General features: G+C 40.1%; 2 protein-coding genes across 2 annotated transcripts; one reads left to right on the forward strand and one right to left on the reverse strand.

The window, feature by feature from the left end:
- Positions 1-157: 157 nt before the first annotated feature.
- mpi (mannose phosphate isomerase) lies at positions 158-9737 on the reverse strand. The gene is made up of 8 exons (XM_069695409.1): positions 9688-9737; positions 8440-8567; positions 6840-7040; positions 5847-5988; positions 5527-5706; positions 4488-4661; positions 3562-3770; positions 158-2780 (listed from the first exon to the last, which is right to left on the reverse strand). The coding sequence occupies exons 1-8, from the start codon at positions 9701-9703 to the stop codon at positions 2562-2564; spliced, it is 1269 nt and encodes a 422-aa protein (XP_069551510.1). The 5' UTR covers positions 9704-9737; the 3' UTR covers positions 158-2561.
- Positions 9738-10944: 1207 nt separating this feature from the next.
- scamp2 (secretory carrier membrane protein 2) lies at positions 10945-24364 on the forward strand. Its single transcript, XM_069695412.1, has 9 exons — positions 10945-11085; positions 14856-14933; positions 15979-16065; positions 17774-17885; positions 18513-18641; positions 19040-19199; positions 19977-20078; positions 21785-21902; positions 22800-24364. The coding sequence occupies exons 1-9, from the start codon at positions 11029-11031 to the stop codon at positions 22947-22949; spliced, it is 993 nt and encodes a 330-aa protein (XP_069551513.1). The 5' UTR covers positions 10945-11028; the 3' UTR covers positions 22950-24364.
- Positions 24365-24727: the final 363 nt, after the last annotated feature.

A 24727-nucleotide genomic window follows, 5' to 3' on the forward strand; every position in this document is an offset into this window, starting at 1 on the left:
CATTTCAACAAATACATCAGTGTGCAATTTTACTTGACATATTGAAACGACAATGTTTCTTTCTAACTTTGAAGACTAAAACATGAGACATGTACTAATGTAAAAAGCTGCAGGTATTGGGAGGTTGATCGGACAAAGGCTACATACAGACACAAAACAGAGTTCAGACAGTATAGTAACAGAACAAGGCTTTATTAAACCACTTTTACATACATGTTTGCTGCCTGCAGTCCCATGCTACAGCATCACCACATTCAAATGCTAACCATGCCCTGACTAGAGAAATGTACCATGAACTGTTCCCACCAAGGGGAACGAAAACAAGATAGTGGCCTTCAGATCTGTGTGCATTTGAAGAACATGAGTTTAAAAATAAAAAGAAGAAACCCTAAAAGATCAAAAAAATAACCTCTGTGCAAAGTCATAGATGTACTGTATTGTAAAAAGTGACTTAAAACAAGATCAGTAACAAACATGTGTGATAATTAAAGGTTGACGTTCAAGGTCAGATCCTGAAACAGTGACCTCTACAAAATGAAATCACATGAAAACTGGCAACAGAAGGTGGATTGTTGAGAAAATAATGAGGAGCTTCTATGTTTTCAGAGACACAGGAGGATGGATTTGAGGTAATGATTTTTAAATTAACAAAGAATATATGATCTGACATGAACTATTCACATCCTTCTTTCTCTTAATAGTCGTCCATTTGTCAACAATCTTAGCAAGGACGAATAGCTGAAGGTTTAGTGCATCTAAATACGGGACAAGCTTGGAGATCGACCTGCATCACTAACATGACAAAGGTAAAAGCATTAGAAGGGCTTCATTCATTCAGAGACATATTTCTTCACTGGTAGGTTGGCAGGCTGATGGTGTTCATACTCATATTTGAGTCAACATGGCCTATAAAAACTATTACAACAAGATGGAATCCAGATCGACCGCGGTGTGAACTGGAATATTATACAGACGTTTGCACCATCCAGTCACGATATTGTACCGACACGTTGGAAAGATTATACTGCGAATACAAAGCACTCACCCGTGATATCATAACGGACACGTAAAACCTTATCATACAGTTTAACTCAGGGATCATTTTTCTCAGTATGTGATGTCACGTATTGAATAATCAGTACAAACAACAAAACATAAAGTCAAAAAATTTGGCTCTGAGAAATACAATATAAAATTGAATGCAGCATTTAGTTGTACAACTGTACAAGAAATGGATGTGTTCACGCGCTTGGGTCAAACTGTATGTAAGTATGCAAATGAGCATTTGTAGTGCATTTTTAGTCGTTTGAATCGAAAAGCGTTCCTGATTCCCATGTAGTCATGCTTCATGGGACGTAGAAGCTGAGGGCCCTTCTCGCCTGCTCCCATCCTTTCTTCTTTTTTTTTTAAGTTTATGATTGTTCACTACTTTGATGAGAAGTTATCAGACTGTAAACATGCGCTGGTAACAGTCAAAAGCAGTAATAACTCAGAAGGGTCAACCTCATTGTGGCCCTCTGTAGTAGCACTGCTGTAAATCAAACATGCACAGGCATCTCAGTATTACACTATATAGTCTCGATTGTTATACTAACAATGTTATTTTTTTTTTTAAGTTTATTTTTTAAGTTGAGTTTTAAAAGGTTGAAGCTGAAGTTAAAACAGATAGTGTAGTTGCACCAGTGATGCTGCGGGTAAGACAACTGCTGGCTCATAAAACAGACGTGATCCGTCCTCAACAAGGTTGTCTAAAGCAGTGAGCGGTGTTGTGCTGCACCAGTGTAAACATATCCTTCAGTGCTGTTGGAACAAATTACTCCTAGCGCATGTTAACTTTACCCCACACTGAAAAATTCAAATGTACAGCTGTACTTAGAATAAAAAGTAAAAATGTCTGGAACACAATGGGAGCTCTTGATGAAATACCTGAAACTCCACTAGGTAGATTTTTCCTCCGTTTTTTTCAACCACATCTCTCTGTCTTTGTTGGATAAAAGAAACCTAGCACTAATTTCCATTCAATAAGGGCTCTGAAACTTTTAGTCATATTGCATGAGCTTCAGTAGCAAATCGTTTGTCAGTAGTTCAGGGTTCACAGATGTTCAAATTTCCATTTCTCAGTTCTTTGAGAACTTGACTATAAGCTCCAGAACAGCAGCTAAATGGACTTATCGCATCATTAGATGTTCATCATCAAGGCATCTGAGTGTGGTGAACATATTTTACTTTTTATCCGTAATACGTGTCCTCTGTCCAGCACCTATAAGTTGTACTTGTACCACCACAGGTAAAAAAAAAAGTGGTTATACCCAATTAAAAACCAGCCGCTGGATTTTAAAGCTAACTGCCGGAAGTGGCACAGCTGTCCACAGGTTGAGTTTGGGGTTAAGGGGGAGCAGCGGGCACCTTCACTCTAGGTCTGAAATCTCCTTTAGCTTTGATACTACCCACCAAAAAAGTGCACTTCAGTCATCGGGCTCAATCCGTAACGCAGTACAGACCTTGCTACGTCAAACCACAACCAAACGGGTGAGCTTTCACACACATTCACAGACTCACGACTACAGGAGGCAGCAGGCTCGGAACAGGTTCATCCCAGACTGCGAGGTGATGTGCAGGGAGACGCTCTCATTGGCCGAGACAAACAGGACGGTGCCCCGCTTCAGGGTGACGTCAGAGAGAGCGGCAGCGGAGGTCGCCGTGGCGTCGCCTTCGATTACCAGGAGAATGCTGGCGCTGTCGACGGGAGCAACGGTGTACTGCTTCACTGAGGCCGGCACCTGCGGGAGGACAGGAAGTGGGAGACGGTTATGTCTTTACAGCCACAGTACACACTTTATAAGACAATTACCTACAACCGATCCTGAGACCTCGCATTGGTGGAGGTATATTTTGTGATTTGGATTGGGTTCATGTCGGATACTTATTATGCCACGGGTGTAAGCAATAACATGAATGACGGCAGCAGTTCAAGTCGACGTATAGATGAGCCTTTTCCACAGCCAGTCACAGTTACAAAAGCACAGGCCTCAATAACAACATTATCTGTGGCTCATTCGCTCATTTACGACACTCGCTTTATAACAGACACTCACTAGTTTATTCTATAGTTATTAGTAAATCATGATTTTGATTTAAACCATCATCGTCACTGGCAGATCGCTGCCCACCTCTAATCTTGGATCTGTTGGAGATCAAAAATGAGTTTTTACCTTCCAGCTGTCACTTATGTGGGAGTTCTTGCATTAAGTGATTGTTTTATCTCTATAATGTTGTTATGTTCTTTTGTACCTTAAAACAGAACCGTGCTGCTTGAAATGACATTGATTCGGTGCTAGAAATGTAAAATGTAATTGAATCAGTAGGTACTATATCAATAAAAGGCAGAGCACTGCATTGTGGGATTGTTAGCAGAAACTTTGTGCATGCTATGGTCTCTACTGTTTTGTTTATGTCTATTAAAGAAAATGTGCTTGTATAAATGCGTGTTATTATTTTTTTTAAATGGAAATATTGATGCTTTGTTATGAGAACATGTCATCCGCCACACAAACGTCCTACCTGTGTCCTCATGACGGTGAAGTCTGGCACCGGGGGGTCGTACACGGACACGTAGGGGTCTGACGCATCCTGAACACAGGGGAAGATTTTGGAGGAGGCAGAGGCGGGGCTGTAGTTCAGCATCTCACACAGGGTGTTGACATCGATGTATTTGGGTGTCAGTCCGGCCCTCACGGTGTTGTCCGAGCAGGCCATACACTCGATGCAGTCTGGACGGATGAAGAAAGAGACAGAAAGGGAAAGTCATTTTTGAATGAGCAGACTGGGCAGTCGACTGTCCTGCAAATGGAAAAATCAATTCCCAGACAGTTTCACGATGTTAGATCCAATCAGCCTGTGATGTTCAATGCCTTCCAGGAATGATTTCCTCCCCTCCCCTCCACTTACCTTATCTGCCTCTGTAGTTAAGACTGCCAATTTTCCAGAGAAAAAGGTCAACTAAACACATCTTCTAGGTGCGCTGCATTTTGGTCTGCTGAGGCAGCTGTTAGCGAAGACACTGCTATCTGTCTCCGTTAAGCAAACTGCTGAGTTCATAGAGAAGCACTTGAGAATATGTTTGGGAAGGAATAACACCAAAACTCGATGTCTCCAGCTGATATTTTAGATTTTAGAGACAAGCTACCTTTCAGCATTTTGTGGTGTGAGTAGCATTTGCAAAAACCTGCAGTGACCCACCGTTTTAGAATAGTGTTGAGCCAATTTTAAACAAAGTGAAACTGTATATTTTTGACCCGCTTTCAAAGATTTATGTCTTCAGTAGGAACCATTGGGCCAGAGGTTGAGAGTGACAGAGGGCATAGGATTAAAAAGCTACTGCCGGATTGATTTTGGCCTAGTTGACAAAAATAAAATGTAAAATGAAACCACACTTGAGCTCTAGCGTACTAAATGTCATGAATGTGAAATAAAAATGACCCACTGACCTCCGTACAAGTAAGCGTGAGGCTCATTGGCTCCCAGGAACATGGCCTGGCCTGGATCCAGAACCATGTGATTGAGGAAATAGATGGAGAAGCAGCCGATGTCTCCGGGGTACTGAGAGTGGAGGCGGAGCAACAGGTCACCGTTGCTGCTTGAAGTATCCTTCCCTGCTGCACCTGCAGGGGTCACAAACATCCATGATTGGAAACGTGTCAGTGAAACATGTTCACAAGAGCAGAGAAACCTTGTGCTTTCTCTATGTGTGTTTTAAAGCTCTTCATTCGTAGAACTACTGGAAAGGATGAATGACTGATGTTTGCTGACTCGTGGTAGTAGTATCTAAAAATATTACTGCTAGACAAGGATGCACAGCACCTTCCTTGTCTTCTTTTTAAGGTATTCTTGTTTTTTGATTGTTTTATTTGTACAAAATACATATTTCAGTGTTTTATCTAGTAGCTGTGATTTGTAGACCTCTGTGTTCTGTTTTTTTGTGTGTTTTTTTTTAAGTGTTTCCTTACCAAAACCAAGGGACAGAGGGTGTTGTATACAGTTCAATATATAAAACAAACTTAAGGCAAATGTGTCATCCTTGGACAACGTCAATAAAATGGACCTGACTTAAGGATGCTGGCAGTAACTTCATCATCATTTACCTTTCTGAAACACAGAGATCCTCCTCTGTAATAATCTTTTAATGTACACTTGTTTTTACACACTATGAACCACAGCTTGGTGGATGACTTCCTTTTCTAACACACTTGCATCAGATTAAAAAATGAATTGCCAATTAGTGAGAAATCCCCGTTCTGAAAAGGTTTGACAGTTTCTATTTCTGAGATTTGCAATGCAAAGAAAAAAAAGAGACTAAATGCTACATTTTTACACACATGCAGTATTTTGACACCCAAACGGTGGCTAACAGCTTCCTGACAAACCAACTACACTAAATACACTGAAAAAAAGAAAAGAAAGAATGACATGTTTTTGTGCCGTATGTTGGGAGTTTTAATGATTGTCTTCTGTCCTCGGCCTGCTCACCCTCTTCAGTGACTCTCTTCACCAGCATGTTGAGCTGATCTACGAACACCTTCTTCTCACAGTTCATCATCCTGGTGAAGCACTTCTTCAGCGCCTGGCTCGTGCGAACAGCATCTCCCACGCTGCACCGCAGCTCCTCCGCTGCCTCGTTGCCCACCAGAGCGTGGAACTCTGGGACAGCTAAATAATGCACACACATTTATGAAGTATGAATTTATCTTTTGGGGAACACATATCTTCTGAAATGCAGTGTATGTTTGGCTTTGACACCTTTGCTCTTCTATCATCTGATAACCCTGTGGGGGCCTCTTATGACTCACATTTAAGGAAGCCCAGGATCTCCTCCACTGGTCTGAAGCCACAGAGACCCTCGAAGCGGGTGAGAGCGATGGCCATCTCTGGCTTGTGGTTGCTGTCTGGATAGTGCTCCGGAAACTGAGCATGGAGACGAGCAGCTAACTCCTGACCAAACATAATGTCAGAAAAGAAAGAGGGTGAGCAGAGAAAATGGTAACACTGTTCAAACATCCTGCACCAACCTGCACTGAACGCTGTGACCAAAACGTTAGGTTAAAAATATTAACATGTTCGTCATTCACAGTAAAACAGGTCAAACCATGCAGAGTTTAGTATCTCTAACCTTACATGTACATTTTTTGTAAAGCACTTTATCGGTAAATACTTGATAATACAGCTGAAATTTGCCTTCATTGGCCTTAAATACACCTTTAAGGTGACAGCAACATAAAGAGCTAAAGCTTAGGAGTGAACCAACCAGCCACTAGTTGAAATCTGATTCATTGTAATTAGGAATGGACCTCTTGTTCTCAGCAGATATGCTGAACAATATGACGATCCTACAGACAACTATCTCCAACACACAGCCCTCAAAATTAACTCAAGTTCTTTTCAGATCCTGAAAAATGGATTTTATTACACACATTGTTCTGAAAACTTTCCTACATTACCCACAATACAACTCCACCAATCACAGTTAATGTAAATGCTAATGACATACAAATAATATATACTAACAATTCTTGACGAATACATATATTCTGATGATACTGATCACAGTGCACCACTGCAGGTGTATTTCTTTTGATTTGAAAACGTTCTGGTCTGAATTGCTGAGTGCATTTAAATAAATCTCTACTGTAGAACATCCATTTCAGAATAATGTGTCAGCTCATGGAGTATTTGAAGTGTGTGTGTGTGTGTGTGTGTGTGTGTGTGTGTGTGTGTGTGTGTGTGTGTGTGTGTGTGTGTGTGTGTGTGTGTGTGTGTGTGTGTGTGTGTGTGTGTGTACTCACCCTGTTGGGGTGCGCCTGTATGGACAGAGCTGTATTGACAGAGAGGACCTTGAAGAGGAAAGGCAGCTGACCCTGGAAGGTGTCTTTCACCTTGGAGCCCAGGCTGGCGGGGAACTGGGCGATCCATTGGCCCAAGGTGGTCTGTGCGATCCTGTTGTCTTTAATCTGGGCATCGCCTTTTGGGTGGGCACCCATCCACAACTGGAACAGACAGCATTACTTTTAGATGGATGATGAGTACGTACATTCAACAATTTTGAAAATACTCCGGCGGCTGGGGCAGGCAGGAGGTTAAAGGTTGGAAATGTTAAGTTTGTGACTGGAAGGAGGTTCAGACAAAACCGTGACCTGACCCGAACACTATAAGGGAAAGTGAATGTCAAACTCCTTCCCTTTCCTCATGATTAGCACTAAATCTGAACACATAGAACTGATTAAAGTAAGCTTTGAAAAGGGAGTCCACATTGTTCCCAGGCTGTCTGAGACAAAGACCTGCAAACATACATTTACTCAATTTATCTAATGCTGTAATCCAAAGTGATTGAGTTCTATTCAGCGAGGAGGGAGGAATCCTCACCATCGCACTCACTGTAATTCACTTTGGGTGAGATGGTTATATTAATTCCTTAAATGGAAATGAGGGGATAAAGTCTCTAAAGGACTCGTGTTGGCGGGCAAACAGTGACGACGACTGCTGTGTTAAACCTGTGATCTTTTCAGCACAGGACAGTTTCATTAACCTGTGTCCTTCCAGGGTCGGTCCTGGCCTGTGACCTACATCATCTCATACTTTCAGTACCATTCACTTTGCAGATTTTTTTTATAATAACATTCATTCATTTATGTATTTTTACCCTCCATCACCATGATTTATAACGATGCAAACATGTTTAGCTCGCTGTCACTGCTGGTTTATGTCAGCTTCCTGTTAAGCAAAACTAAAATATGTTAAATAAAAATACTGGAAGGCAACCGAACAAATGTGTCGACTAACAAGTATCACAATTCACATTTATGGTGATAATAAGATAAAACCTAACATGTCACAGACATGCTAAACAATATGTCCCATAATGTACCGCAGGCATCCATACTGCCCAATGTAGATAACCATGACAACATGAACAACCATGTGACATTAACATGCTATGTGAAAATGTCACCGCTGCCATAATCTGAACTATGACCTTCATGACAAACCCTGCAGAGCTGCTGTAGCTAAATAAAGAAAGACTAAATAAAGGCATGAAGAGAACAGGACACTCAGGAACAACACCACATTTAAAACCAAGAAGATAATACCAGTTTCACACATTCAATTTGTGATCATTCGAATTTTAAACGAATGGTGCATTTGTTGTATTCTGTAGTATGAACACTATGGAGCTGAATTCAAAATGTTAAAAATCCCACAGTGCAGACAATATATGCGTTTCCATCTACAAAAACTGCTTCATAAGAGTAGTTATTCTAACAAGCTACATGGGGGTCCGACATTTCAAGGCCAGATCTCAAGTGATATCTTTATCCAGGGATTTTTGTGGGCATAAATACACTCACTTTCAAAAGATATAATACACCCCACATCTCTGGACCTTACCTCTGCATAAGGTTTGCCATCCTCTACGACAGCAACTGGGTCTCCACCAAGCACCAGTTTGGCCACCTCGCTGTTCAGCCCAACCTTCCCCCACGCATAATTTTGCACAGCACAGGTCAGGGGAAACACTGAGGAGGGAAAGTTAGTGTGTGATTATTCTTAAATTATAATGAAAGCAAAACTGAATCCAATATTGTATTAGAGACCATTCATTCATTGGTCTTACTTTTTCTAAAAAAAGTATATTTATCCATCTCATTTTTATTGTATACATATTTGCAATCTTTGTCTTCCTACCCGTGTTTCTACGGTGCCGTGACAACTAAATTTCCCCACTGTGGGATTAATAAAGTCTAAAGTCTAAATCTATTCTACCGAGAGGTGCACATACATTCAGTTGACAGTTTAAAAGACACCAACAAATCATACCATCATGTTCAGACTGTGTTATACTCTCAGGTGTTTCTATTATTTTCTCCAATTCATTCATGTCAAATAAGGAAAACTAAATAACAGGAACAACTCTCCGTGTAATGCCATGCAGTTTCCACAAATGGCATCCTCCAAAGTTTATTCAACAAAACAATGAACAGCACAAGTAGGCAGCATTACATGTATGTAGATGTACCTAATAAACTGGCAACCGAGAGTAATACTTTATGTCTGTCTGTCTTTTTAGAAGGTGGACAAACTGGTTTGTTGACGCCATGTCCGGCCTCGTGGGCTACTTCAGCTGAAGGTGTGTCACATTTGAACAGCGAGAAATGACCACCGGCTGCCTGAATGGAAATACCATGCCGTGGTTTTAAACAGTGAAACAAGGGGAACAGAGTCCGCCGGCGACACATTACACAACACAACACAACACCGGCCAGCTGACGATGCAACGTCCGGTAGCGGGACCGCGTCCAGTAAGCAGCTTTACATTTACCGAGGCTCTGTTCGCCGCTTTCGTTCAAGTGAACCTAAACTTCCCGTGGAGACGTGTAAGACGTGTCCGAAACGCCACGCTGCGTGCCGCTCGTTTGCGCAAACAGTACGCGTCAGCTTCCCGTGAAACAAACACAACCCCGGGCTGACACAACGAGGTGGATGCTCGCTCACATCGCGCTTTTTGTGGAGTCTTGTCACAGCAGTAATCTGCATCTCGCATCACGTCGTGTAAACAAACGGTGGCAACGTTGAGAGGCTGAAAGTATATCGGCGGAACAGATCATTTGAGACGCTTCAGGAGAGCATCTCACTCACCTCTCACTTCCTCCATGGCTGCAGCGTCTGCTGTCAGACCGTTGGTGACGTCACGATTTAACGAGCGGCCTCAGCATTTTTTTTTTTTTTTTTTTTTTTTATCAGCTGACAAAGCTACTGCAAAGATGTGAGAAAAAAAAATCGTATACAAAGGCTTATTGGTATCAATGTGCTTTCTGTAAATAAATAAAAAAAAGAATCTTATACATTATACTAATTACTATTATTATTATTAGTTGTAGTAGTAGTAGTATTGCCGTTGCTGCTGTTAATGGTGGTGTTTTTATTGTTATATCTGTTCATGTTGCAATTCCATTCAATTGAAAGACTTCTGAGAGACAGATTGTAAGACAATTGTCCAAATTGATGCAGCAAAAGGTAAGATAAAAATAAACTGTATCCCACACTTTCCATAACTAATTTTAGGCCTCATTTAAAACTTCACTATGCCTATCTTTGAAACTCTAAGCACCCACTTTATGCCGTTTTTCTAAATAAGTATTTGTTGCCTTCAGAGCCAGAGATTTATACACTATATAAACATTTTCGGGGACAAAGCAGTCCTATTGTTCATCATAAGACAACTGAGCTACATCTGTGGAGTGCTCCTTTATTTATATTTTTCTTTAGAGGGTTTCTGTGATCGTCTTTAACCATCATCCTTGAAAAATATGTACGTAACCACAGCAGTCAGGTCCCATTTAACCCCCAATTGTGATTTAAAGTCCTGCGAGTTTAGCTGGATTCATTTAAACCATCGCCAGTTATGCCTTAAATATACAGTATACATATTAAATGACAGAGCAACACCCGAAGTTAGATATCGGGTTTATTTTTTCCTCAACTTTATTTGATTCATACAAAAAAATATACAAAATTTAAATATTTTTCGGTCGTTGTAGATAATGACAGTAATAAGGGATAACTGCTTTGTTTGTACTTAACGGGCTTCAAAGTAAAGTCTTTATTAACTTTTCTCCGAGACCATTTTAATTTATGTAAAACTTGGCTTTTAAGTATTTTTTTTTCATAAGATTCAGAAATGTCCAGTACTTTTTAAGTTAAATGTACAATGTTTAAAATACACACCCCCGTGTTTGTTGCTCACAAAGTATTTATACGTTATTATGAGACCAAATTGATTTGCATGAATATTCGTAAAGCGCCTCCCGAGAGGAGTTGTGGGTGACGCGCTTCGCTGCGTCTGTCAACTGGCTTAGTGCGCCTGCGCGTTAAACTTCATTCGAGGAAGTTGGTCGGACAGGCAACTGGAGCGACAGAGAAGAGTTTGTCGTGAACTCCACTTTTAGAGAGGATAAAACACCTCGCGGCCCTTCCAAAATGTCGGGATTTGATGACAACCCGTTCGCGCAGCCTGCTAGCGACAATCCTTTCAATGTAAGTGTTTGGTTTTAGTTGAATAGACGGTAAGGCGCAGTCAAAGCTGGTTGCTGACATTCGTTAAAAGGTAGCTGGCACGCCAGGAAACTAGATGGGTGGATGTCGGGGGAGGGACCATTTGGCTAAAACGTCATGATTGGCAGGCTTTTAACCAATCAGTGAGCTCTGCTGCGAAAGAAGGCGGAGTATCCTATGAGGTCAGTTGCAGGAAGTTAAACTGTAGCCAAAGGGGAATGTGTGTCAAATCTTTTCTAGCCCCGTTACCATCGTTACTACTTACTTTAAACGTAATTCTTATTAATTTAATAAGAATTTTAATACTTTAATACTTACTTTAAATATAATTCCGTTGAGGTGATTTGCTGTCATTTTGGAGTCCTGTCACCTACATTGGTTTGCTCACAGGATGTCCTAGAAGTCTATTCATTCTATCAAAAGCTCTATAACTTCATTGTGTTGGTGTCATATGAATTTATTGAATTCGGATAGCTTTCATCCACAAACAAGTGGCCCCCCTTTGTTTACAATTAGACTTGTTTAAGTTTAAAAGAAAGAAAGAAAATGGGATGAATTAGTAATCACACATGTCATAACGGACTCTATAAATTGCATTTAGTTTCATTTTTGCTTATGTTTTGTAACGTGGCACTCCTATAAAGATTTTTGATATTCCAGCTCTACAAAGTTTGAGTTTGCAGGAAGATACACATAAGAGGTATAGTCTACTTGTTTTCACTTTTGTCTGGTAGAAATAACCGTGTAATGTCCTGATTCGCTCTGTGTATTCATTTTCAAGGATATGCGCCACATTTTTTTTCTCATTATCTACAAAGTCATAGGCATGTTGGCCTACTTTTCTGCTGTAGTCATGAAGCTGTATGTTCTCCATCTTTCCTTATTATGGAGCATGAAGCGGATAAAGTTTAAAGTTTGCCGGCTAATCTTGTCATGACTGTGGTTTGATTGGAGTGTTAGAAGTATAACAGGGACCTTCCTCAGTAATGCAGGGAAGGGTTGCAGCGTGAAATATGAATAGATAAGATAAATAAGAAGTAAGGGTAAATAAGTAATTCAGAGTTAAACATACAGTTAAATATATTACATGGTGATTCTATTTTTTTTTTTATATAACGCTCCAAATCATATTTAGGAAAACTGTTCTTCATGATTCCAGTGATGTCACATAACACAGATACTTTTTTTTTTTATAGTAGTACAGAGTAACACTTTATTATAACATCATCAGTGGAGAGCACTGTTTGTTTGACGGGTGTGGAAGTGGCTGAATAAATATCCCAGTAGCAGCTGGTGCATGTTGTTTTTGCCGTAGTACAGATAGCTTCACTGCCAAGCTGCTATATTCATACAAGCCTGTCGTCTGTGGCTACATGAAAGTTGCCAACCTTTAAATGAATTTATTCTTTTTATCCTGGGGAAAAAAATTGAATTGAAAATGTGCGCCATTAGTGACCATGAAGTTGAACATGTTGTTCCTTTTTTCTATAGTGGGCTTTTGTGACCATGCAGTCCTGAGCGTATGGCACCGTAGAGCTGTGGTACGCAGTGTGAAGAGTGACTCAAGTCTATTTAGTAGCAAAATTGAACAGCACTTGTGAAATTGGTACAACAGCCACACCTAGACAGTCAACAGACATCGCAGCATGTCCTGTTTCCTGGTGCAGAGACGTTTACGGCAGGACGATTCCATCACAAATTCATTTTTACGTGCTTTTATATCAGAGTTCATCATTTTTACATTCTTATCAATGGAGAGGTGCTTCTCCACACTCCTTCGCTGTTGTTTTGAAGGTGGTGACTTCTTGTCTTTGGCTTGTCCCAGATTAGTCCTGATTTCAGTGGTTATTGTCATCAGTTTTTTCATTCACTGCTGTGTGTGTTGCGTCATTAAAGGGCACAAGCAATCACCCAGTTGTTATTAAGCAGGATATGTTTTCTGCTTTTCCAAAAGGTAGATGTGTTTTGCATGTCAGGCTTTGAATATCACCATGAGACACAGAGACATCATTCAAGTTCATGAGTGCATTTGTAAAGTTTCTAGGTTCATTTAGTTTAACTGTATATTTGAATTCAACTCCCCCCCCCCACCCCCCCCCCAATTTTTTTTTTTTTTTTTTTTTTTTTTTAAATGCCAAGTTTTAGGAAGTTAAACTGTTTAAACGTTGCTCTGTTTCTTGCTGGGAGCGTTTACAGGTGTGTCAAGAGCAGATAAGTCACAGTGAGCTCAAACTTCGAATCACATGGGCAGTGAGTGACGTAATGTGTTATCATGTGAGATAATCGTTCTGTCCGCAATTTACAGGTGAAATTGATTCGTCACAGATACGAGAAACGATGCTGGCTGTTGTTAGTGTGTCGTGATATTGCTTACTGTTTAAATGTGTTTATTTTTATTGCATATATATATATATATATATATATATATATAGTCAAACTTAAGTCCTTCAATACCCAAGATCTATTTTGCATACATGGCAGATTCAGCATTGCTCTGAGACTCTATTATACTCCAGCATTATTAATTAAATGTTAGCCATAAAAATATGCCCCAACTTATTTATCGACTGATATTAATCCTGCTTCTAACATATTTTTCTGCCAAAACCGTTCGATAACTTCGTTTAAGGTTTCATTGCAAAAAAATGTTTTATACAGTATGTATATATGTGTATATATATATATATATATATAACATTGGAAGAGTCCAGTATTCTAAATATTTGTGAACGTATGTAAAGATAAGCACAGCCCCTTAGATATGACGTGTGTCGACTATCATGGGATGTTTGTTTATATGTATCTCAGAATGTTCGAGAAACATCTTACATGTTCTTACAAAGTATCAGAGCCTATTGAGTCTCGATCAGACTTTACATGTTTTTTTTAATCTTGGAGTTTTCCAAAATGCTGTGGAAATCATAGGAAAGGCATAAAAATAGAGACAGTAGTAGCAATCAGAAACGTGTTTTCTTTTTCAATTGGAAAAATGAAATGATAGCATACATTTGTTTTTTCTTCTGGTCAAAATGAAAATGTTTGGAATATTCATTGAATTCTTCTGAACAAGGCTTTGCCTTACTTTTGTCAAGAATTCCCACTCAGCATGGCCTGTCATATCAGAGAGAACAGTTAAACTAATCGTGAGCTCTTTGACCAAACACTAAAGTCATTTAATGTTCACCAATATTTTTTTTCTAAGGTAATGATTCATCAGACCCTTTCGAGGTTACAGCAACAATAGCTGGATGTTAACCTACTTTATGACTTGATCAAAGCACTGTGCCAGATTTCAGCGTCTCAGCAAGTTAATAAAAGAAACTTCTAAGGGAGAGTTCTTCAGGAGATAAGATAGGCAGCAGTAAATACTTCTTTCTTTATTTTCAGAGGTCAAGTAGAGAACCTCTAAAATAATTTGCGCATCTTACTGTACAATTTTAACCATTTAAAATGCTATTAAGTTGTGCTCTATTATTGCACTGGTCTGTTGCTAACAGCTTACTAAACATGGTAAAAGGAAGTCCACACATAAAGTTTGAACCCAGTCTCTCTTATATTTGTGTTTTTGAGCACCTTCACTTGTTCCAGCTGCCCTGAGCTTATTCTGTTCAAAACGCAAGAAATACAGAAATCATATTAATGATAAGAGTCCGAATTTATTTAAAGTCGAAGCAACTTGTCGTGATATATTTGTTGCTTGTTGTATTGTGATTATTGATAATGACGAGTGACACATGTTTTGTTGTTTTCAGGATCCTTCTGTCACTCAGGTCACCAACTCCAGCACAGAACCAGCTGACCAGTACAGCTCTTTCTCTGCTCATTCCGAAGTATGACATCAGAAACCGGCGTCAATTGTCTTCTTGTTTTATGATTTTCAGACCTCTTCGCGCCTTTAAAAGTGAATGAAGAAGATTAGTCTTCTCTTTCATCCTTTCTTGCACTTGTCTTTTTTTGACTCATATTCTTCTTTGTTCTTCTTCTCAGTTGTCATGTCTTGATTGGCCTTCTATTATTAGCCTCTTTCTTCTCATCAGCCTTCAACCTTCGTTAATAAATGTCTCTCTTCTTTTTTTGACTGCACTGCAACAGCCCGATAAACGTGAATGTCAGTGAGTGATCGAAGTGACACCGCTGGTTGAACGAATGCTGCGAGTTGTTGTGACTGTTTGAAATGAGAAGCTCATCCGGGGGACTCAATCCGGTGCCTGATCGAGCTGAACTAGCTCCTCTCAATGCAGAGAAGTAACAGCTCTGCTCTTAGTTCATCCCGGATGGCTCCTGAACGTTTACTCGGGCTGTGACGGTACGGTGACGATGGTAATTAGCTCAACTCCGCAGCAGGCGTCACATGACCGTGGTGTTGCGGTCATGTGGATATCGTCACAGCCCTACTTCTCACTGTCGCATAGAGAGACTTGCCACCCTGCACAGAAAGCTTATTTCAGCTGCTTGTATCCTCGATTTCATGAGGTGAGGGCAGGGATGTCGGCCGACCTAAACAGAGAGCTATATCTTACTGTTCAGCTCCCCTCTTCACCAATACAGTTCAGTACAGGGACCGCATTACCGCCGCTGCTTCTCCCAGTCTGATGCACAGACAAGCCCTCGAGCATCCTTACACACAATCCCAGCCATATGCTAGGTCTTGACCTCTTCTAGCTTCTCTTCCTTTTTAGCTTAATTATTAATCACCTTCTTTTAATTGTTGATTTTTCTTTCTTTGTTCTTCCTCTCTGCCTGCTCCCTCTTATGTTGCCTTTCTGTCTGTTTCCTCTCGTCTTCATCCTCCTTCCTTTTCTTGTTTCTCTTTTACGAGCCTTGCTATGTCATCATTGCATGTGCGTCATTTGTTTCCTAATTGTTGTCTTCCAGGATGCCCTCTCCGCTCACACCACCCCAGCCTCCACCTCTCCCTACCAGCCCGCTGTGCTACAGCCGTCTACAGAGCCCAGTCCACAGGTGAGATCACAGACTGTCTATGCCACACCCTCCACTTATCTGCAGCAGAAAAATATCACGTTGAAGTACAATGAGGTCGAGGACTTCCCCTTGTCCTCTTCCTCCTGACGTGTATCATTTGTATTTTCTTTACACTCTGTTATTGTTCTCATAGTTTGAGCAGCTGCATGTTTCAGTTTTCCAGCCAGAACAAAATAAACACAAAACACAATGGACTTACAGAAACCAATGACGTCACGATCAACAGTGCAGAGCCTACAATTAGTCAGATGTCCATATGGATGTCAGGGTGGGAAACTTTTCATCATGAAACTTTTCAGATGATTAAGTTCTTTTTCGTCATATGAACAATGTTCTTTGCAGATTCCTATCATGTGAACTTATGGTTTTAAGTCATATCCCATTTTCTGTATTGTCTTTGTCTTAGTTGAAATGTTCCAAGGCATTTTATTGAAAACAAATATGCTTCTACCTTCACTTAATGCAGTTGTTTTATTACAGTTACAACGGTAGGAGACATGCTCAGAATTGCCAATTTGTTTTTCTAATGATTTCCCTTCCTATAATTTATGATACATTGTGTGTGTGTGTGGGGGGGGGGAGCCACAGATAGATATTGGCACCAAAGCCATTCACTATTGTTTCACTGCTGACAGTAACACCTGGTGACCACAGAGAGCACAAGTCATGCAGATGTACATAAAATAAAGAGGTGGTGTGGAGTTCATTCCTCCTGCAAGGTTCCCGTCAAAAGAAATCTCCCAGTCCCATTTTGCCTAAAATCATTGGGGGCACCAAAATCAAAGATCCCAAAAGTCGACCTCAAATGTGACATCTCACAAACTGAAAGACAAAATTAGACTTAAGGCACAATTTATCTTAGTAACTTTCATCTTACACATAAAAATAGAGGATCCCATGACATCTGCCACACAGAATAAAATCATTCAAATGTTACTTTTAGCCAACAATTTGCTAATTTAAAGTGTCGTTCATGGGAAAGTTCCAACCTCAGAGTGAGAGAATACACCTATTCACCTCAAGTAGGTGAATAGGTGATAATAGGGGAGCTGGACATTCCCAACTCCAGCCATCTGAATGCGCAGTTAGACTTCTAGATGTAATATCTATAATGAGTGGATGTGAGTAAAGAGCTCGCCATCCACTCAGTCTCCCACCCTGTCTCCTCAGATAGCCTGAGTGTTACCTGAGGACGTTTGGTGGCGACACAAACATCTACTCAGTTTACACACAATTTGAATGAGGTTCCTTGTCATAAATATTCACTGATAGGACGACACGGCATCTGTGTCCTTCCTTTTTCTCCTAAGTCTGACATCAGATATGGTGATCATGAATATGGATTTATAGTAACACGGCCCTAAAAATTCAAGAAGGGCTTTATGAACACTTATGAAAACATTTGTAGTGCTCAGGATAGCTGTTGATGTCTTCTGTAACGGCTCACAGTGGCTCACCGCTACCTTTCACGATAAAGGTAAAATGCAGGATGATGTGAAGTTAATTGTGAAGTTTTTGCATCAAATGTGAGACCCTGTTGTATCTGTGCCATTTGCATGTTATGTGAAACCCCTGCCAGCTGCTGAAAAGTCTCTGCACTAATGTTACCCAGATAAATTATTGTACATCGAATGTGTTTGTTGAGAAAAGTGTTTCTGACCCTCCTTTTTTTTTTTTTTTTTTCCAGGCGACTGCTGCTGTAGCTCAGGCCAACCTGCTGAGGCAGCAGGAGCAGCTGGAGAGAAAGGCTGCCGAGCTGGACCGCAGAGAGCAGGAGCTTCAGACGAGAGGCCCGACAGGTCATTAAAGATGAAAACCCCTCCTCCCTGCAGCAGTGTCAGAGGCAGCACAGCTTACTGAGATGGGAAAACAATGTGCAGTGTGTGCATTATGTATCAAAGAGGAATATAAAACTTGCTGCGTGTAAAATCCTTACGCACAGGCTGGGAAAAAATGCTTAGGTCTGCACACCCAGAAAACTATTGAATAAATGACTGTTTAACTCTAACATATATAAATATAAAAATCTTCTGGTAGCACTACTGGACTACTACACTCGACGTATCACCTTTCAGCTTTGGGGTGTTTGCTGAGGTAATGTTGACGTGCGCTGAAAGCCAAATCGTGGTCGTGATTTTTACTCAAACATTTGCAGGCAACAGCTCCTCAAATATGAGATTTTTCTTTGTTCATCATCAGTTACTTGTTATTGATCATTATTTTGAAGATTTGTAAAAGAATGATACATGTAAAGGTTAAAAAAAAAAAAATAATTCCCGTCTCAGATTTGTGCCCCACTAGGTGGAGGAGAATGTATGCAGACACTCACATCAGCTGTGTTGCAGTGTTTTAGTCACTATTTAGTCATTATCCAGCCTGCTTGAAACGCTGCTGTACGTTGTCTCTCTTGTCTCTCCGTTTGACAGGTAAAGAGAACAACTGGCCTCCACTTCCCAAGAACTTCCCCATCAAACCGTGTTTTTATCAGGACTTCTCAGATGAAATACCGCCAGAGTACCAGAGAGTCTGCAAAATGATGTACTACCTCTGGATGCGTGAGTGTATTACATTGTCAACACAACAGAAAAGTGATACCACAATGAAATGTGATACACGTTTTGTACCGAGGAGAAATGTGTGGGCTATTTTTACCAGTGTAGACAGAAATTTGCACAAATCAAACTAAAAATCTTGCAATGTCTTTTGATGCTCTGAAATCAATATTAATATAAAAATGTTGTTTGATTCCCCTGAATAACCTGTTCTGGTTGATACTGTGTTTAATATGTACTACTTATAGCAGCACAAATCCCCCCCCCCCCACACACACACACACACACTCCCCCACGCAGTCATCTCGGATACAATGTTTCTGTTTGCTACATGCATAAAGATGATGCTGATGTTGTAACCTGTTTTTGTTCTCACTGACTCTCTCCGCTGTTTCCTGCAGTTAACTGTGTGACTCTGTTCCTCAACGTGCTGGCGTGTCTGGCTTACTTCATCACTAATGCAAGCTACGGTGTGGATTTTGGTCTCTCCATCCTCTGGCTCATCCTCTTCGCTCCCTGCTCCTTCCTCTGCTGGTACCGGCCCGTCTACAAGGCCTTCAAGTGAGTCTCCCTTCACATGTGTGGTACATGTGGCCTTAGCAACTGGCACCTCTTTAATTCACTTATAAGTGCACTAATGATACAAACCTAATGAAATGGATTCAAAGGTGAAACTATAGGATTTTTCCCGAGCCATGATTAACTTTGAAGCTAGGTAACCGTAGGGGAAAATCTTATTTAAATAAAGTTATAACCACCCACTACTACTGGGCCAACTCTTTATCTATAATTACAAGGCCCAAACCATGATACCACCGCCAGCATGTTTCACAGATGGGATTAGGTTCTTATGTTGGATTGCAGTGTTTTCTTATATCCCCCCCCCAAAAAAAATTCTCATTTAAAACCAACAAGTTCTATTTTGGTCTCAACTGTCCACAAAACATTTTTTCCAATAGGCTTCTGCTGATATTTGGAAAAATGCAGACAGGCAGTGAAGTTCTTTTTTGGAGATTAGTGGATGTTCTCCTTGCAACCCTGCCAGGAGAACACTAAACAACAGTGGTGCGCACCATTGTTGTTTAGTGTTCTCCTTCACATTAACCACTGAGCGAGGTCCTTACCTGCTTAAAGGTTACCTGGGTTCCTTTGTATAATGAAATGTAATGTAATGTAATAATTGTGTTGTTTTCTTAAAAGTACTAAAACATATATGACATGTACTTAGTAAATGGTAACTCTTCACAATAGTCTTAAGTTGTAATTTAAAAAAAATATAGCCATTGATGAGTCAGTAGTGTGAAAGTTAACTGCATGATTTGTTTTCTCTTCGTTTAGGACGGACAGCTCCTTCAGCTTCTTCTTCTTCTTCTTTGTGTTTTTCTGCCAAGCGGTGATCTTTATCATCCAGGCTGTGGGCATCCCCAAGTGGGGAAACAGGTGAGTCACACGCTCTTGTGTGTTATTTTACAAAATAAAAGTTATACACTACACTCATGCCGCATAAAGTTTGAGTTCACTGATCTAATTTATGCACGTCCTACTAACACATAAACAAATAATAAAGCAATCTGTTTGATCGGCGTACTCAAGATATGTTCACATGCTTCAGATTTATTGAAAGAAGTAATCCGTCTATTTTTGGTTCTTTGCCTTTAATATCTGAATTATGCGCAGTGAGCTGTCGTCCTCTCTCTTTTCTCTCTTCCTCATTTTCTGCATTCTTTCATCTCTTCTGACAGACACTTTCCATTCTTCAGCCTCCCTGTCTGCTGGTAACGCTGTAAGTTTCTGCTGCTCTCTGTCTCTGCTACATCCTGTTAACACGCGCACTTTCTTTGTTCTCTTACCTCATGCAAGTTAAGTGAAACACCAGTTCAGAGGCACTTATTATAGCTAACATGTAGTGACCTTTTTAAATACTAATCTTCTCCCTTTCCCACTTACATTTTGTTCAATTTATGGTAGGTATGTTTGCTTCACTTTTTAGTCTATATTTTTTTTCTCCTTTGAGTTTTATCTTTTAATATTGAGATGAATATAATTGTTAGTTGTACTACAGTAAAGTTAAGTCCATATTGGACAGGTTTTTACAAGTAAAAAGGAAAATGAAAAAAACAATAGCAAATAAGGGCTGTAATGTCTGTTAGATATGTTTTAGTTTATTTTACCACCTTAAATACCTTTTGAAAACTACAGAATACAAGTCTGAAAGTGACACCAAAAAAATTAAAAAAATAAATAGATGAAGTAAATGAAGATAAATATGTGGCTTGGTAAACATCCAGATGATTTTCTACTTTGATCACTAATTACCTCAATTCTGTTGTTGCTCTACTTTTTGCATATCCCAACCTCAAGGTTAGGTTAGGTTAGGTTAGGTTAGGTTAGGTTAGGTTAGGTTAGGTAGTTACTTTATTAATCCCCGAGGAGAATTTTTTTTTCGCTACAGCAGCATACAGAAGCAATAAGATAATAATAGAATAATAAATCAATCAGGTTATGATAGTAAACCTCATATCTATATGTCTGGGATCTAGGTTGTGTCTGAAGTTACATTTTAACCTGTGGAGGGTGCATAGACTCCAAAGGGTGCTGAGCTATTTAAATATACTGAAGGTGAAGTTTAGAAAAGCCCTTTGATTTCAAAATTTCACTTTGCAGAATGATCCTTGTCCAAATGCCTTTTCATTCATGCCTCTCCATCCCCCCTTTTCTCACTTACGTTATCAAGACACTTTGCATAATAGCAAAAACATACCCAGTGGAGGAGGTACTTATTTTGAGAGTTGCATTTCATCTGTCATCCTGTGAAGATGAAATGCAAATTAGTTCAGCACAGTTTTAACAACATATTCTGAAATTGCAAAGGTACTTTTAAGGATTCATTAATATGAAAAGGTAAACCCACTGAAATTTGTGTCATGCATTCACATTACAATTAATACCACTTTTAATATGTTTAATATTCTTTTCGCGCTGCCTCTTCACCACTTTCTTCTTCTCTCCCTAAATGTAACCCAGCAGAATGCATGTATACTGTATGTGCCTGCATACAAATGTTTCATTGTGTTAAAGTTGACCTTCGGCTTAACTAATACTGTTAATGAGATCACCGAAAACTCTGTGATGTTTGTTGATTTCAGTGGCTGGATCACTGCCTTCACCGCCATCAGTTTACACACGGCCGTGGGAGCCATCATGATCATCGTGGCCATCCTCTTCACTATATGCGCCGTGATGTCTGTCATCCTGCTCAAGATGGTAAGAACCTCTCTCACTGTTTTTGACTTTAATTTGTGGACTAAAGGTGATGGAAGTGTCATTACTTGTGTGTTTGATCAAAGTGTGAAGCTCAGGGGCTGCAAAATGAAGCCAACGAGGACCTGCCAAAAACCGCAGTTCCTCGAATGGCCACTTGAGGCTGGATTGAAAAGCGAGTCAATACCTATAAACCCCCACGTTAAAATGCCCAACTTTACAGCAGAAATAAACATGTCTACTGCCTGGCATTAAAAACAGTTTAAGTCTCAATAGCTAATTTCCCCGTTCATTCAGCAATCAGGCTTCATTTGATCCACATCAGTTTATCCACACACCACCTCTTTGCCCATTTTTTTTTTTTAACAGTAGAAAGGATGAGTCAGGTATTGCTAAGATAGTGACGGCCAGAATCACAGAGAACTGAGCCTCAAAAAAACTTTTCAGGAAACTTATGGTTGACCTCACTGAGGCTACATCCATTTTTAATACATAGAGTCTATGGTTTGGTTGAAAACCAGAGTCATTGCCAAATTACATTTTCACCCACTGGTAGCAAGACTTATTTCAAATATTCCTCAGAGGGAAATTTATGTCTTTGCAAAATGACATGGCCATTCAATAGAGATAATTATTCTGGACCAAAGCAGTGAACCATAATATTCATCCACAGAATATGTAGTGTGACTAAAATGAGAGCCTAGAGGAGGTTGAAATAAGAAGTTTAGAATAATGTATTAGCACCAATCACATTCATTTTTGAGTCACTAATCATTCAAAAGGACGTCCCCACTTGTATGTCGTAGTAGATTTTTCAAAGGATAGTAAAGGTTTCATCTCTGTTCAGTTTTCAGCTGCTTGTTGTTCAGCAGTAAATTGAACTAAATGATTCCTCCTCAGGTGCACAGCATGTACCGCCGTACCGGGGCCAGTTTCCAGAAGGCCCAGCAGGAGTTGTCACAGGGCGTCTTCACCAGTAAAACCTTCCAAACAGCCGCGGCCGGAGCAGCCTCCTCCGCCGCGCAGGGAGCCTTCCAGGGAAACAACTAATGGTTAAAGCTAAGCAGAGCTCCTTTCCACAGGTCAAGGTCTGTACGTTATCAGGTCTAGATTATGACGTAAACTGAAGCTGAACAAATCAGGAAGTTTAGGTTCCCTGAGAACTCACTGGCGGACACTAAACCAGCAGTGATTCCTCCTGAGAGTTATCGGTCCTCTGGGAACAGCTGCTGCCTTTTGGAGCCAGCGGCCGGACTTCTGCAAATCCTAATCTGACTTTCTAATGTATAGACCTTGAGCCAGGTGAGGCTCGTTCCTGGCCTCCCTCCTTTCACCCTTACTATCAGTGCAATTGTGATTCTCCCCGTATTACCTTTTGCTTTTCACATTCAGTGTGTCTCCTGCAGAGCGACATTGTCTCTCTGTGCGGGTGTAAAAAGCAGTGGAGGGGAAAGACACACATCAAGTGTAAACTGGGGTGTGAAGCACACATGAAGTTGACTGATTGCTATCGCAGCGTGTCTTTGCTTTGTATATTTTGTGTGCAATTTTTTTTGGCCATGCTCCTCAGTGTAGTGTGTGTGTGTGTGTGTGTGTGTGTGTGTGTGTGTGTGTGTGTGTGTGTGTGTGTGTGTGTGTGTGTGTGTGTGTGTGTGTGTGTGTGTGTGGCATGCTGATCACATGCATTCCTGCGGGTGGGGTCTGCCTGTGTTTGCCCACACTGATGGTGGCTCCTGATCCTGTAACATACTTAAGATGAAGTGTTTGTCATTGATTGACATTGATTATCTCAAAAACATTTATTTTTGGTGTTGAAGCCTGGTTGGAAAACGGTTTGTGCCACAAATTTCAGTCCATTTAGAAAGAAAGAAAATCTATCCTGTACTTAATTATGACCTGTCTGGCAGTAAAGTTTTGGACGTTATTGTAAATAGTCATTTAAGGTCACGTCAGTGAGAAAAAACTTTGCTCTTCTTGGAATTCAGTTAATGGTAAAATGTCGCATCCACACAGAGTCCAATATAATTTCACTTTAGGCCATTTTTGTGCTAAACCATCAAACTGGCGATTTCAGAAATTCTCTCGGTGCGATGTTAAAAGGTTTTTGAAGCAGCTTCAACTAAATCTTTACACTGCATTTCTAAAGGGATGTTTCTAAGAAGATCAAAGCAGTACTGTCTTTAAAAATGAAACATTTTCATGATAAATTAATTATCTCTCAAGAAGAGGGACACCTATTCATACGGTTTACTTTATTGTGCTGAGTCAGTCCAATCTGGCGCCGGTTCTTTTGATTTTACTTCTATTATTTGATAGAGGAGGAACGTTAGGCAGTTTCTTTGTCACAAAGATTTTGAAGTAAAACTGTATATTTGGCAAATGTGAATCAGCAGGAACAATCAGAAATGATCTCGGAGGTTTTCTCAGAATTCACAGCGATTAGACTGTATCTGATTAGATTGTATCTGATTAGACTATATCTGATTAGACTGTATCTGATTAGATTGTATCTGATTAGACTGTATCTGATTAGATTGTATCTGATTAGACTATATCTGATTAGACTGTATCTGATTAGACTATATCTGATTAGACTGTATCTGATTAGATTGTATCTGATTAGACTGTATCTGATTAGACTATATCTGATTAGACTGTATCTGATTAGATTGTATCTGATTAGACTGTATCTGATTAGACTATATCTGATTAGACTGTATCTGATTAGATTGTATCTGATTAGACTGTATCTGATTAGACTATATCTGATTAGACTGTATCTGATTTGTAATTTCTACCAGAGCAGTGTGAATTTGCTAGAACTTACC

The sequence above is a fragment of the Brachyistius frenatus genome, unplaced genomic scaffold (genome assembly GCF_029030835.1).
Source record: "Brachyistius frenatus isolate BFR_SWC_R1_liver_20210118 unplaced genomic scaffold, ASM2903083v1 Contig_19, whole genome shotgun sequence".
NCBI lineage: Eukaryota > Metazoa > Chordata > Actinopteri > Embiotocidae > Brachyistius > Brachyistius frenatus.